The 14,929-nt window shown below is 46.3% G+C and overlaps 1 protein-coding gene across 1 annotated transcript in view; it reads right to left on the bottom strand.

Annotated features, from left to right (window-relative positions):
* The window catches only part of LOC144505256 (shootin-1-like), a 91,165-nt gene that overhangs the window by 41,486 nt on the left and 34,750 nt on the right, over positions 1-14,929 (bottom strand). Inside the window, exons 7-9 of the mRNA XM_078231340.1 lie at positions 13,055-13,136; positions 7,337-7,431; positions 2,220-2,366 (exon numbers count right to left, since the gene is read on the bottom strand). Of these exons, the coding sequence (XP_078087466.1) occupies positions 2,220-2,366; positions 7,337-7,431; positions 13,055-13,136 (324 nt within the window). The remainder of the gene's footprint in view (positions 1-2,219; positions 2,367-7,336; positions 7,432-13,054; positions 13,137-14,929) is intronic.

Below are 14,929 nucleotides of genomic sequence, written 5' to 3'. Positions count from 1 at the left end.
AAGGTTTACCAGGATGTTGCCTGGTATGGAGGGGCTTAGCTATGAGGGGTGGTTGGGTAAACTGGGGTTGTTCTCCCTGGAAAGACGGAGGATGAGGGGTGACCTAATAGAAGTGTATAAAATTATGAAGGGCATAGATAGGGTGAACAGTGGGAAGCTTTTTTTCAGGTCGGAGGTGACAAACACAAGGGGTCACGGGTTCAAGGTGAGGGGGGCAAGGTTCAACACAGATGTCAGGGGGACGTATTTTACACAGAGGGTGGTGGGGGCCTGGAATGCACTGCCAAGCAAGGTGATTGAGGCGGACACGCTGGGATCGTTTGAGACTTATCTAGATAGCCACATGAACAGACTGGGAATAGAGGGATACAAACGAATGGTCTAGTTGGGCACATGAGCGGCACAGGTTTGGAGGGGCGAAGGGCCTGTTCCTGTGCTGTATTGTTCTTTGTTCTTTGAAATGCATGGGGCTATGGTATAGGGCCTGAGTGGGATTGTGGTCAGTGCAGACTTGATGGGCTGAATGGCCTCCTTCGGCACTGTCGGGATTCTATGATTCTATGTAAACAGTATTAGATTAAAAGCAAACTCTTATAATGTGGAAAAAAAAGAGTAGCAAGTCTGAGGACTGGGAGTGCTTAGAAACTAACCGAAGGCCAAAATAAGTGGTAAAATGGATGAAAGTAATCTCACCAGAAGTATAAAAACAGATTGTCAGAGCTTTTAAAAATATATAAAAAGGAAGAGAGTAGCTAAAGTAAATGTTGGTCCTTCAGAATCAGAGAGAGGGGAAATTATAATGGGGAAAAAGAAAATAGCTGAGCATCATATTTGAACAAATATTTAATGCCGATCTTCACAGTGGAAGATGCAAATTTTATACCAGAAATTGGCAATAACCGAGGGGCAAAAAAAGTGTGGAAATTAATATCAGGAGAGGAAATCCATTAGACAAACTTAAGAGACTAAAATCCAACAAATGCCTGGGGTCTGATGGCTTATACCAAGGTGATGGCCAGCGGAGTTAGCTGCAGAGATACTGGATGTGTTGGCTATGATTTTCTAAACTTCCTGAGATTGAAAGTTGGGAAATATTCCAGCACTTTTCAGGAAAGAAGGGAGAGAGAAAACTACAGGTCAGTTCGCCTAAAGTCAAGTTGTTGGGAAAATACAAGAATCTATTATTAAGGAAGCCTTAACAATGAACTTAGGAAGACATTTAGAAGCCAATGTGGTTTTTACATCGAAACATAGAAACTAGAAGCAGGAGGAGGCCATTCGGCCCTTCGAGCCTGCTCCACCATTCATTTTGATCATGGCTGATCATCAAATTCAATATCCTGACCCCCCATTCCCCCAATATCCCTTGATCCCTTTAGCCCCAAGAGCTATATCTAATTTCTTCCTGAAATCAAACAATGTTTTGGCTTCAACTACTTTCTGTGGGAGTGAATTCCACACATTCACCACCCTCTGGTTGAAGAAATTTCTCCTCACCTCAGTTCTAAAAGGTTTACCCCATAACCTCAAACTTTACACTCCTTCAAGACATTGGACGGAATATTTCACCCCCCCCACCCCCTTTTTAAGGTTTACCCCTTATCCTCAAACTATGACCCCTAGTTCTGGACTCCCCCACCATTGGGAACATTCTTTCTGAACCTACCCTGTCTAATCCTGTTAGAATTTTATAAGTTTCTATGAGATCCCCTCTCACTCTTCCAAACTCCAGTGAATATAATCCTAACCGACTTAGTCTCTCCTCATATGACAGACCTGCCATCCCAGGAATCAGTCTAATAAACCTTTGCTGTACTCCCCCTATAGCAAGGACATCCTTCCTCAGATAAGGACAACAAAACTGCACACAAGAGGGAGAAGCAAACAGATAGTTATATTGGGAGGGTGAGATGAGGAGGAGGGGGGTGGGGGTTAATGTGTAGCTGTAACATAGGCATTGGGACCATTTGGGTGAGAGTGTCCTCAGATAAGGACACCAAAACTGCACACAATACTCCAGGTGTGGCCTGACCAACGCCCTGTACAATTGCAGCAAAACATCCCTATCCCTAAACTCAAATCCTCTCGCTATGAAGGCCAACATACCATTTGCCTTTTTAATGTCTGCTGTACCTGCGCGCTTACTTTCAGTGACTGATGCACAAAGACTCCTGTGAATTGCAGGACAGTCTCTCCCCTCTCCCCTGGCTTTGCTGTACCTGTTGTTGGTGCTGGAATCTTTCTTCCTCCAAGGTCTTTGTGGCGTTGGCCAGTTCTTCCATGGCTTTGAGAAGCTGTGTGCTAGGAACCGCGTTCTCCAGAAGGATCAGGCTTTGTCGATTTGCTTCCTGTTTTTCCACACACATCTGTGTTCAAAGAGCAGAGAGATGGAGGCAGATGAAAGAGGAAAGGATCTTTCTTCAAAACAATTTCCCCTTTATTAAATCAGAAGGACGTGGACATTCTGCCCTCATGTCCTGACCAGTTCACATCAGTATTTTTATTTCCCCGGTTTAGTGCTTTTTCTCTCTGGGGAGTACAATCCAGTTGGGCTGAATGGCCTGTTTCCATGCAGTCAGTTCTGTAAAATTCTAGAAAGATAGAACAAAGTACAACGAAAGTTACGGCACAGGAACAGGCCCTTCGGCCCTCCAAGCCTGCACCGACCACGCTGCCCATCTGAACTAAAACTCCCTACCCTTCCACCATCCCTCCAGTTCCATCCTATTCATGTATTTATCGAGACGCCCCTTAAAAGTTGCTATCGTAGCTGCTTCCACTACCTCCCCCGGCGGTGAGTTCCAGGCACCCACCACCCGAGAAAGAGTGCAGAAAAATTTACTGGGATGCTACCGGGACTTGATGGTTTGAGTTACAAGGAGAGACTGGATAGATTGGGACTATTTTCCTCTGGAGTGTAGAAGGCTGAGGGGTGATCTTATAGAGGTCTATAAAATAATGAGGGGCACAGATCAGCGAGATAGTCAACATCTTTTCCCAAAGGTAGGGGGGTCTAAAACTAGAGGGCATAGGTTTAAGGTGAGAGGGAAGAGATACAAAAGTGTCCAGAGGGGCAATTTTTTCACACAGAGGGTGGTGAGTGTCTGGAACGAGCTGCTAGAGACAGTAGTAGAGGTGGGTACGATTTTGTCTTTTAAAACGTTACATGGATAAGATGGGTAGAGAGGGATATGGGCCAAACATGGGCAATTGGGATGAGCTTAGGGGTTTAAAAACAAAGGGGCGGCATGGACAAGTTGGGCAGAAGGGCCAGTTTCCATGCTGTAAACCTCTATGACTCTATGACCACCCTCTGTGTGAGAAACATGCCTCATACATCTCCTTTAAACCTTACCCCTCGTGCCTCTCAAACTCAAACAAACTCAACTTTCCTGGCAGGACTGTACGGTTGGACTTCCTGAGTTATCTATCCCATTTTCCCAGATAAGTAAGTGAACATTTGGTACTCACACCAGATTCCAGGAAAGCTGCCCAGGTTAAAGAGCAAATTGAAAAAGAATGTTTACACAAAAGAACTTGGTATCTGATTTGTCATTCTGCCAGTGCTGTACCTTTCAGACTGAGACTGAGTATCTCCCGGGTCTCCATTTCCTCCCAGACACAGCCAATGTTCTCGTGTCACTCCAGTGCCCGTTGACCAGCTGGAGATCTTTCCTGACCATCTGGCATCATTTCACCTTGGGTCACCTCTTCACCAATGTCTAGTGAGAGTCCAGTGCCCGCCCTAATGGGCAGGTCAAGGTGGCGGAGGGCAGGTGGCATGGCTAAGCCAGCTTAGCCGTCCTTTGCAAATGATGGGCTTGAAGGCGATTATTTTAGATTTCTCTTAGTCTGGACAGAATACAGACACTGACAGAGCGAACAGTAGGAAGAGGAATGATAACTTACCCACATGTGAATGCAGTAAGAGAATTAAAACAAGTAACTATGATTTTGAGACATATAAGTTGATATTTTAAATGCATTACAAAGTATTTTACTGCGATTGCACATTTTAGCCAGTGCAAGGTATCAAAAGGCAGAATGGGAAAGTTGAATAGTTTAGAGCCAAAGGCCTGGGAACCTGTTTGCTATTTCATATCTGGGAGACCATTATGAGGGGATATGTTTTGCAACTTTATGAATAGTTGATTCACAGCCCAGACCTAGAGTAGGCAAGTCCCTGGACGCAAGAACACATGTCCATTCAGCTTGGCAGTGAGGCGGTGGGGACCTTTATGGCAGCATCCAGGCAACAAGGAAGTAGCTTTAGCCAAGATGGGAGTAACATCCGGTTTGGAATGGAGAAATGAGAAACCATTAGGCTGGAATTACTTTTAAACTAATGTAAGGCGGAGAATCAGATTAAGAAAATGTATAACTGTCCTGTTTTTTACTGATAACATTAGAACTTATTCGAGCAGTCTGGATATTCCGTACCTGAGATCATCGATATAACTTCTCCCATTGAACGCTGGTATTTAATAAAGTTTTACCTTTACACTGTGACATCGGTTTCCTGAGTCTAATTGTCACCTCGTCGGAAAAGCCCACTAACAAGGCTGAAATTGGAAGCGGTTCTGAGCATTTTCAGGGTGAGGTATGAAGTGGCTCCAGTGTGTGGCTAGAATACTTCATAGACATCTGGTATTGAAGGCATACAGTTCCCATTCTGGGCAGGATTGCAGCTTCCAGCTTTCACAGGGTTAAGGAGAGCGGAGAGCACATCCTCACTGGAGAAGCCCAGCTTCCTTTTCACGGAAAGATGTTACCGTTCCGAATGTTTTTCCAGTTGGCTGAAATGATGACGCTTTGACCTATTCTCGCACTGAGATCTTTGTACACCACAGCTCTCTGCATATTACTGGCACTGCTCGGTTAGGTAAATTTCCCATGTGGCCTATTTTCTGCCTGAATTTGTCAAAACACATGGACCAATGGCTGCTGTGACGCTCACCAACTTTTACAGAGAAATCATTCTTTCTGGGTGTATCACAGCTTGGTATGGCTCCTGCTCTGCCCAAGTCCGCAAGGAACTACAAAGAGTTGTGAACAAAGCCCAGTCCATCACACAAATCAGCCTCCCATCCATTGACTCTGTCTACACTTCCCGCTGCCTCGGCAAAGCAGCCAGCATAATTAAGGACCCCACGCACCCCGGACATTCTCTCTTCCACCTTCTTCCATCGGGAAAAAGATACAAAAGTCTGAGGTCACGCACCAACCGACTCAAGAACAGCTTCTTCCCTGCAGACTTTTGAATGGACCTACCTTAAGTTGATCCTTCTCTACACCCTAGCTATGACTGTAACACTACATTCTGCACCCTCTCCTTTCCTTCTCTATGAATGGTATGCTTTGTCTGTATAGTGCACAAGAAACAATACTTTTCACTGTATAGAACATAGAACATAGAACAGTACAGCACAGAACAGGCCCTTCGGCCCACGATGTCGTGCTGAGCTTTATCAGAAACCAAGATCAAGCTATCTCACTCCCTATCATCCTGGTGTGCTCCATGTGCCTATCCAATAACCGCTTAAATGTTCCTGAAGTGTCTGACTCCACTATCACTGCAGGCAGTCCATTCCACACCCCAACCACTCTCTGCGTAAAGAACCTACCTCTGATATCCTTCCTATATCTCCCGCCACGAACCCTATAGTTATGCCCCCTTGTAATAGCTCCATCCACCCGAGGAAATAGTCTTTGAACGTTCACTCTATCTATCCCCTTCATCATTTTATAAACCTCTATTAAGTCTCCCCTCAGCCTCCTCCGCTCCAGAGAGAACAGCCCTAGCTCCCTCAACCTTTCCTCATAAGACCTACCCTCCAAACCAGGCAGCATCCTGGTAAATCTCCTCTGCACTCTTTCCAGCGCTTCCACATCCTTCTTATAGTGAGGTGACCAGAACTGCACACAATATTCCAAATGTGGTCTCACCAAGGTCCTGTACAGTTGCAGCATAACCCCACGGCTCTTAAACTCCAACCCCCTGTTAATAAAAGCTAACACACTATAGGCCTTCTTCACAGCTCTATCCACTTGAGTGGCAACCTTTAGAGATCTGTGGATATGGACCCCAAGATCTCTCTGTTCCTTCACAGTCTTCAGAACCCTACCTTTGACTCTGTAATCCACATTTAAATTAGTCCTACCAAAATGAATCACCTCACATTTATCAGGGTTAAACTCCATTTGCCATTTTTCAGCCCAGCTTTGCATCCTATCTATGTCTCTTTGCAGCCTACAACAGCCCTCCACCTCATCCACTACTCCACCAATCTTGGTGTCATCAGCAAATTTACTGATCCACCCTTCAGCCCCCTCCTCTAAGTCATTAATAAAAATCACAAAGAGCAGAGGACCAAGCACTGATCCCTGTGGCACTCCGCTAGCAACCTGCCTCCAATCCGAAAATTTTCCATCCACCACCACCCTCTGTCTTCGATCAGACAGCCAGTTACCTATCCAATCGGCCAACTTTCCCTCTCTCCAACCCCTCCTCACTTTCATCATAAGCCGACCATGGGGGACCTTATCAAACGCCTTACTAAAATCCATGTATATGACATCAACTGCCCTACCTTCATCAACACACTTAGTTACCTCCTCAAAAAATTCTATCAAATTTGTGAGGCACGACTTGCCCTTCACGAATCTGTGCTGACTATCCCGGATTAATCCACATCTTTCTAAATGGTCGTAAATCCCATCCCTAAGGACCTTTTCCATCAATTTACCAACCACCGAAGTAAGACTAACCGGTCTATAATTACCAGGGTCATTTCTATTCCCTTTCTTAAACAGAGGAACCACATTCGCCATTCTCCAGTCCTCTGGCACCATCCCCGTGGACAGTGAGGACCCAAAGATCAAAGCCAAAGGCTCTGCAATCTCATCCCTTGCCTCCCAAAGAATCCTCGGATATATTTCATCAGGCCCAGGGGACTTATCGACCTTCAGTTTATTCAAAACTGCCAGGGCATCCTCCCTCCGAACATCTATTCCCTCCAGCCTATTAGCCTGTAACACCTTCTCTTCCTCAAAAACATGGCCCCTCTCCTTGGTGAACACTGAAGAAAAGTATTCATCCATCACCTCGCCTATCTCTACTGACTCCATACACAAGTTCCCACTACTGTCCTTGACTAATACATGTGACAATAAATCAAATCAAATCATCCAATTGGAACACCAATATCAATGTGGTAACTTTCTCTGTGCCTCCATTGCTGTCCCACACAGCTAAAACATCTGGTACAGATGTATATATATGCCGCTCTACATGCAGCGGTTGGGAAGGTCTGATCTTGAGCTCCATGCCCTTTACCTGATGTGCGTAGTTCTCAGCCAGCTGGCGGAGGTCGTGTTCCAGCTCCAGATGTTGCCTGATCTCCTCATATTCACGGGTCACTATTGAGGAGACTGGGATGAGAAGAAAAGGGGGAAACATTAGCCGAGTTATTGCTTAGAGCTCTCTTACCAGACCGTGGGATTCATTGACTAGCTCTGCCAAAGAGCTGGCACAGTAACAATGGACCAAATGATCTCCTTCTGGCATTCTGTTTTATTGGAGAGAATTTTGCATTGATGCAGATATTGTAAAGAAAGGTGTCTGGAGTCGTGAGGGGGAATTAAGATCGAGGTAAATCCCACACTGCCAGTGGGGAGCTATACTTAAGTAGAGGCACTAGTTGGGGAGCTGACACAGCTGTGATGGAGCTGGTATCTCAGCCCTATGCTCACATCTAGCACAGCTCCTTGGTCAATGTATCCACTCATCAAATTAGTCCTTAATTATCATAGAACATAGAAAGCCACAGCACAAACAGGCCCTTCGGCCCACAGGTTGCGCCGATCACATCCCCACCTCTAGGCCTATCTATAGCCCTCAATCCCATTAAATCCCATGTACTCATCCAGAAGTCTCTTAAAAGACCCCAACGAGTTTGCCTCCACCACCACCGACGTCAGCCGATTCCACTCACCCACCACCCTCTGAGTGAAAAACTTACCCCTGACATCTCCTCTGTACCTACCCCCCAGCACCTTAAACCTGTGTCCTCTCGTAGCATGGAGGAAGGAGACAGAAAGAGAGAGAGGGAGAAAGAGGAAGACAGTGAGGGAGACAGAGCAAGAGAAAAAGAGAGAGACGGAGAGATAGAGATGGAAACAGAGAGAAATGGGGAGATAGAGAATGAGGAGCAAAGCAAAGAAGAAACAAACACAAGGGGGGAATTTTCCCGTCCTGCCTGCCACAGCAATCGTAGCGGGCGGTGGCGCACCGTGCAAAGGTCTGTTGACCTTGGCGAGATTTCTGGTTTTGGGGTGAGCGCAGCTGGAAGATTCCACCCAAGGACACAAGCAATAGGAGCAGGAGTAGGCCACGAGGCCCATTGAGCCTGCTCCATGATTGAATACGATCGGGGCTGGCCTTGGGCTTCAATTTCACTTTCCCCACCCATTCCCCGTGTCCCTTCACTCTCTGAGATACCAAAGACCTATCTCAGCCTTATTCAATGATGGAGAATCCATAACCCGCTGCGATAGAGAAATTCAAACATTCACAGCGCTTTGAGTTGGCATGGTGATGGAAAAGCCCCAAAATTACCTATGGACATACCGGAATCTCAAACAAGATTTAAAAAATAAACATACAAGCCAAAGATGACTGAGGGCGTAAATTCAGTGATTGGCTGGATTGCTGGTGGGTGATACTAAGATAGAGAGAATGGAAACATATCCTATTTCCGGATAAGGAAAAGCCTCATACAGAAATTAACTGCTATCTCCAGTGGAGATAATGGGAGCTGATTATCATCTCGGCAGGAATGATATCCAATGAGAAATGTCCGAGACCAGTTTATGAATTTTCACCTTCCAGGAATGTACCAAAATAGGAATAAAAGCCTCTGAAACACCGGGCCAGTGTTCACAGGTACTGACTGTGTCAGTGTGTGAGACAGGAGGAAAGGCAACATCAGACCCTGCACGTTTTGTAGCTAACTCTCTCTCTCTCTCTCTCTGATTGCTGAAATAAGTCAAGTCAGTGAAGTTGAAGCAGAAACAGGGCAGCTTTTCAGCTAAACTTCGGAACACAAAGCCAGCTATTCACCTGCTGAAGGCGGCGCGACTTGAATCAGGAATCGCAGTGGCCACAATGTTCCACCATCTACATGATACAGACAACTCCAAGACTGATTTGTTTATTTTAAAAAAACTTATTTTTGGACTCCATTCTCATTTCTAACCTGTGTGAGTGTATATTCACATCTTTTATCAAGGGTTACGGGGAGAAGGCAGGAGAATGGGGATGAGAATCCTATCAGCCATGATTGAATGGCGGAGCAGACTCGATGGGCCGAGTGGCCTAATTCTGCTCCTCTATCTTTTGGTCTTATCATTTTTTTCACATTTTTTGGTAATAAACTCACTTTTTCTCTAACTCAATGAAGGCTGGTTAAATCGATCCTTTTAAAATGTAAATATTGGGCTGGGAAATGGGCAGGGATTCTTTTTAAAATAATCATGTTGTGGCTAACTGAGCGAGTTGAATGAAGAAAGGGAGCCAGTTCATCCCTCCTTTACCCACGGTAACCCCTCCTGGCCACGGCAGAGTGAGGTCTCCTGGTCTCAATCTTAAATAATCTGCCCCTTATCCTGAGACTGTGCATTTCCATAAACCACCTCTCTGCGTTTACCCATTAGAATCTTCTAGGTTTCAATGAGATTGTCTGCCATTCTCCTAAACCACAGAGAATATAAACCCAGTTTACTCAGTCTCCCATCATGGACGGCACACAGATTCTATAGGCGGCACGGTGGCACAGTGGTTAGCACCGCTGGGTGGGATTGTGATCGGTGCAGGCTCGATGGGCCGAATGGCCACCTTCTGCACTGTAGGAATTCTACGATCACATAGGACAACCCCCTTATCTCAGGGACCAATCCAATGCACCTTCGCGTCTACATCTCCAAGGCTAGTATATCCTACCTTAAATATGGAGACCAAAACCGTACACAGTATTCCAGATGTGGCCTGACCATAACCCTATACAACTGCAACAAGACTTCTTTATTCTTATACTCCATTCCTCTTGTAATAAAAGCCAGCATGCCATTTGCCTTTGTAATTGCTTGCTGCAGCTGCATGCTAGCTTTCTGCACTCCTTGTATGTAGTGGGGCAAACCCAGGGAGTGTGGGCTGCAGCAGGAGAAGAATGAATGGAAATAGCTAAACAGGCAGCCTGACTGTAGTATTCGCACTCACTGTGGGCAGACACATGACAAATTACCATATCCCAGCCAGCACTGACACAGTCGCACCTGCGCTGAGATCTTTCCGAGGTTACAGCAACAATAAGACGATCGATATCTTATCAAGGCTCCACAATGTCCAGAGGAGGCGTCGTGCCTCTGGAAAACTAATCGAGTATCAGGGAGGTGGGAACAATTCACACACCATCGAAATCAGTTTGACAAACACAATATCCTTGATATTGTAAACAGGTAGACAGGAGATGTCCAGAAAATGATTAAAGCTAAAGCACACAGGACAATGGATCTGCATAACATGATCAAAAACAGAACTGTAACCAATTTAAAGTAACAATCTGATGACCGAATCAAAATGTAGCACTTTCTAATGCGAAAAAGTATAAGAATACGTAACAACCGATGATTAGCAGAGTAGCTCGGAAGCAAGCTGGAATTACAGCCGCGAGTTCTGATCTCCCTCATGCATGTTGAATAAAGCCGTTTTTGTTGAAGTCCTACACGATCTCTGAAGATTCAGTTCGTTCATTCCCTCCAACATTGTATGAGCCCATTAAAGTCTCTTTGAACATTACCGCTTACTGGTTACATCCTTTTTTAAAAAAGTGCTTTTCTATTCAAATGATCCGAGCAAATAACTTCCCCACATTCCCCACCTGCCATCTTGCTGCCTCCTCACTTCACCTCTCTGTATTCCTCTGCAGCCTCTCTGTGTCCTCCTCACAGCTTACCTCCCCACCAAGCTTTGCATCATCATTCTTAAAGATAGGATGTATGCGCATTTAGAAAGGAATAAACTCATTAACGATAGTCAACATGGTTTTGTGAGAGGGAGGTCATGCCTCACGAACCTGGTGGTGTTTTTTGAAGAAGTGACCAAAATGGTTGACGAAGGAAGGGCCGTGGATGTTGTCTATATGGACTTTAGTAAAGCGTTTGACAAAGTCCCTCATGGTAGGCTAGTGAAAAAGGTTGGATCCCATGGGATAAAGGGGGAGGTGGCTAGATGGGTGGAGAACTGGCTTGGTCATAGAAGACAGAGGGTGGTAGTGGAAGGGTCTTTTTCCGGCTGGAGGCCTGTGACTAGTGGTGTACCGCAGGGCTCTGTATTGGGACCTCTGCTGTTTGTGATTTATATAAATGATCTGGAAGAAGGAGTAACTGGGGTGATCAGTAAGTTTGCGGACGACACAAAACTGGCAGGACTTGCAGATAGTGAGGAACATTGTCAGAGGCTACAGAAGGATATAGATAGGCTGGAAATTTGGGCAAGGAAATGGCAGATGGAGTTCAATCCTGATAAATGCGAAGTGATGCATTTTGGTGGGAATAATGTAGGGAGGAGCTACACGATAAATGGAAGAACCATAAAGGGTGTAGAGACGCAGAGGGACCTGGGTGTGCAAGTCCACAGATCTTTGAAGGTGACGTCACAGGTGGAGAAGGTGGTGAAGAAGGCATATGGCATGCTTGCCTTTATAGGACGGGGCATAGAGTATAAAAGTTGGGGTCTGATGTTGCAGATGTATAGAACGTTGGTTCGGCCGCATTTGGAATACTGCGTCCAGTTCTGGTCGCCACACTACCAGAAGGACGTGGAGGCTTTGGAGAGAGTACAGAGGAGGTTTACCAGGATGTTGCCTGGTATGGAGGGGCTTGGTTATGAGGAGAGATTGGGGAAACTGGGGTTGTTCTCCTTGGAAAGACGGAGGATGAGGGGAGACTTAATAGAGGTGTATAAAATTATGAAAGGCATAGATAGGGTGAACGGTGGGAAGCTTTTCCCCGGGTCGGTGGTGACGTTCACGAGGGGTCATAGGTTCAAGGTGAAGGGGGGGAGGTTTAACACAGATATCAGAAGGACATATTTCACACAGAGGGTCGTGGGGGCCTGGAATGTGTTGCCGGGCAAGGTGGTGGAGGCGGACACACTGGGAACGTTTAAGACTTATCTAGACAGCTATATGAACGGAGTGGGAATGGAGGGATACAAAAGAGTGATCTAGTTTGGACCAGGGAGCGGCGCGGGCTAATTGTTCCTGGTTTCTCGTTTCAAGGCTTCATTCTACGATCATCTTGCTGGTGCCAGTACAGAGTGAGACTGCGGATAGTTGGGAACCTGTCTCGGGGGCAGGGGATTCATATGGTGTTCGTGGAAGTGGAAATGACTAGGGTTGGGAAGCATTTTCCGATCGGGGCCATTGTGATCTCCTGGACTCGTTTCGATCGCCTCAGGGGGTCGGAGAGGAATTTCCCAGATTTTTTTTTCCCCATATTGGCCCTGGGGTTTTTCACTCTGGGTTTTCGCCTCTCCCTGGAGATCACATGGTCTGGAATGGGGGGGTGGGGGTAAGTTAATAGGTTGTAATGAACAAAGCATCGTAGCTGTGAGGGACAGTTCGGTGGATAGGATATTGGTATGTAGATAGGCTGGAAAATTGGGTGGGGATCCTGGATTCAGGATTCAATCCTGGACCGGGGAGCGGCGCGGGCTTGGAGGGCCGAAGGGCCTGTTCCTGTGCTGTATTGTTCTTTGTTCTTTGTTTGTTCTTATCAGCCAGATGGAGAGAAAGACTAAGAGGGAGAGCACAGAGATGGAGAAAGTGAGAGAGAGAGAGAGAGAGAGAGAGCACCCGACAGAGACAGACAGACAATCCGAAAGAGATTTTTGCTGAGGTGATGGTGGTGAGGGGCACAGTTTACGCACAGACCATCATCAAACCGGCCCTGAAAGAAATAACATTTCTGCTGAGAATGTAATGTGAATTCTCACCTGTGTTGATCCGCTGTAGATTCTTGTTCTGCTTGTTGAGGGCTTTCTGCAGGCCCCTCTTCTCAGTCTGCTCCTCCTCCACCTATAACATGGCATTGAGTGGCCAATCAGAACAGGTCTTTACACTATAAATACCAGTGGAACTTTAATGAGCCAGAATGAGGGATTGGCCCAGGAATTCCTGAAGATTCTCCTGGTGTGTACCACAGCACAGGCTTGATGGGCCGAATAGCTCGCTGCTACACTGTCAGATTCTATGGTTCAACAATACTGCCCTCTGGGTAGGTTTTCTGGTAAGTTAAGCTGGGGTGAACTGCACTCCAGACAACCTGACTTAACCTACCCCAAAACAAACAAACTTAGACATTGGATTTGTGTAGCACCTCTCCAAAGGAGCAACATGGTGGCACAGTGGTTAGCACTGCTGCCGCATAGCGCCAGGGGCCTGGTTCGATTCCCGGCTTGAGTCACTGTCTGTGTGGGTTTCCTCCGGGTGCTCCGGTTTCCTCCCACAGTCCAAAGATGTGCGGGTTAGGTGGATTGGCCGTGCTAAATTGCCCGTTAGTGTCAGGAGGACTAGCCAGGGTAAATGCATGGGGTTATGGGGATAGGGCCTGGAAGGGATTGTGGTCGGCGCAGACTCGATGGGCCGAATGGCCTCCTTCTGCACTGTAGGCTTCTCAAACCTCAGGACATTTTGAAGCGCTTTGCAACTTTGAAATACTTCTTGAAGTTTTGTCGCTGTTGCAATGCAGAAAATGCGACAACCAATTTGTGCACAGCAAGATCCCACAAACAACAATGTGATTAAGGATCAGACTCTTCATTGAAATAGTGCCACAGGATCTTTAATATCCACCTGAGAGGGAAGATGGGAGCCTTGGTTTAATATCTCATCTTGAAGACAGGTGACAGGGCAGAACTCCTGCAGTACTGCACTGGGGCGGGGGGGGGGGGCAGGGGGGATGTTGGGGGGAGAGGCGGGGGGGGGGTGCTGGAAGACTGGGTTATGAGTCTCAGAAATGGGCATTGAGTCCACAACCTAGTAACTGAGAAGCAGAATTATTACCCACTGATTTGGGCTGAGCTGGCCAGGTGGATACAGAACTGGCTTGGTTACAAAGAGTAGCAGTGGAAGGGTGTTTTTCAGAATGGAGATCTGTACCGCAGGGAGCAGTGCTGGAACCTCTGTTGTTTGTAGTATATGTAAATGACCTGGAGGAAAATGTGGGTGGTCTGATTAGTAAGTTCACGGATGAGATGAAGATTGTCGGAGTTGCTGATAGTGCCGAGGATTGTCAGAGGATACAACAGGATATAGATAGATTGGAGACTTGGGCACAGAAATGGCAGATGAAGTTTAATCCGGACAAATGTGAGGTGATGCATTTTGGAGGATCAAATTTAGGTGTGAATTATACTGTAAATGGCAGAGCCCTTAGGAACATTAACATACAGAAGGATCTGGGCGTGCAGGTCTACAGTTCCCTAAAAGTGATAACACAGGTGGCCAAGGTGATTAAGAAGGCATATGGCATGCTTGCCTTCATCAACCGGGGCATTGTGTACAAGAGAGGGAAATTATGTTATAGTTATATAAAATCTTGGTTAGGCCACATTTGGAATATTGCATGCAGTTCTGGTTGCCACACTACCGGAAGGATGTGGAAGCTTTGGAGAGAGTGTAAAGAAGGTTCATCAGGATGTTGCCTGGTCTCGAGGGTGTTGGCTATAAGGAGAGGATGAATAAACTAGAATTGTTTTCACTGGAAAGACGGAGGCTGAGGGGAAACCTGATAGAAGTCTACAAAATTGAGAGGCACAGACAGGGTGGATAGTCAGAGGCTTTTTCCCAGGGTGGAAGTATCAATTACA

The sequence above is a fragment of the Mustelus asterias genome, chromosome 1 (assembly GCF_964213995.1).
Source record: "Mustelus asterias chromosome 1, sMusAst1.hap1.1, whole genome shotgun sequence".
Lineage (NCBI taxonomy): Eukaryota > Metazoa > Chordata > Chondrichthyes > Carcharhiniformes > Triakidae > Mustelus > Mustelus asterias.
The sequence above is the reverse complement of the archived record's forward strand: the minus strand, read 5'-3'. Positions and strand labels throughout refer to the sequence as shown.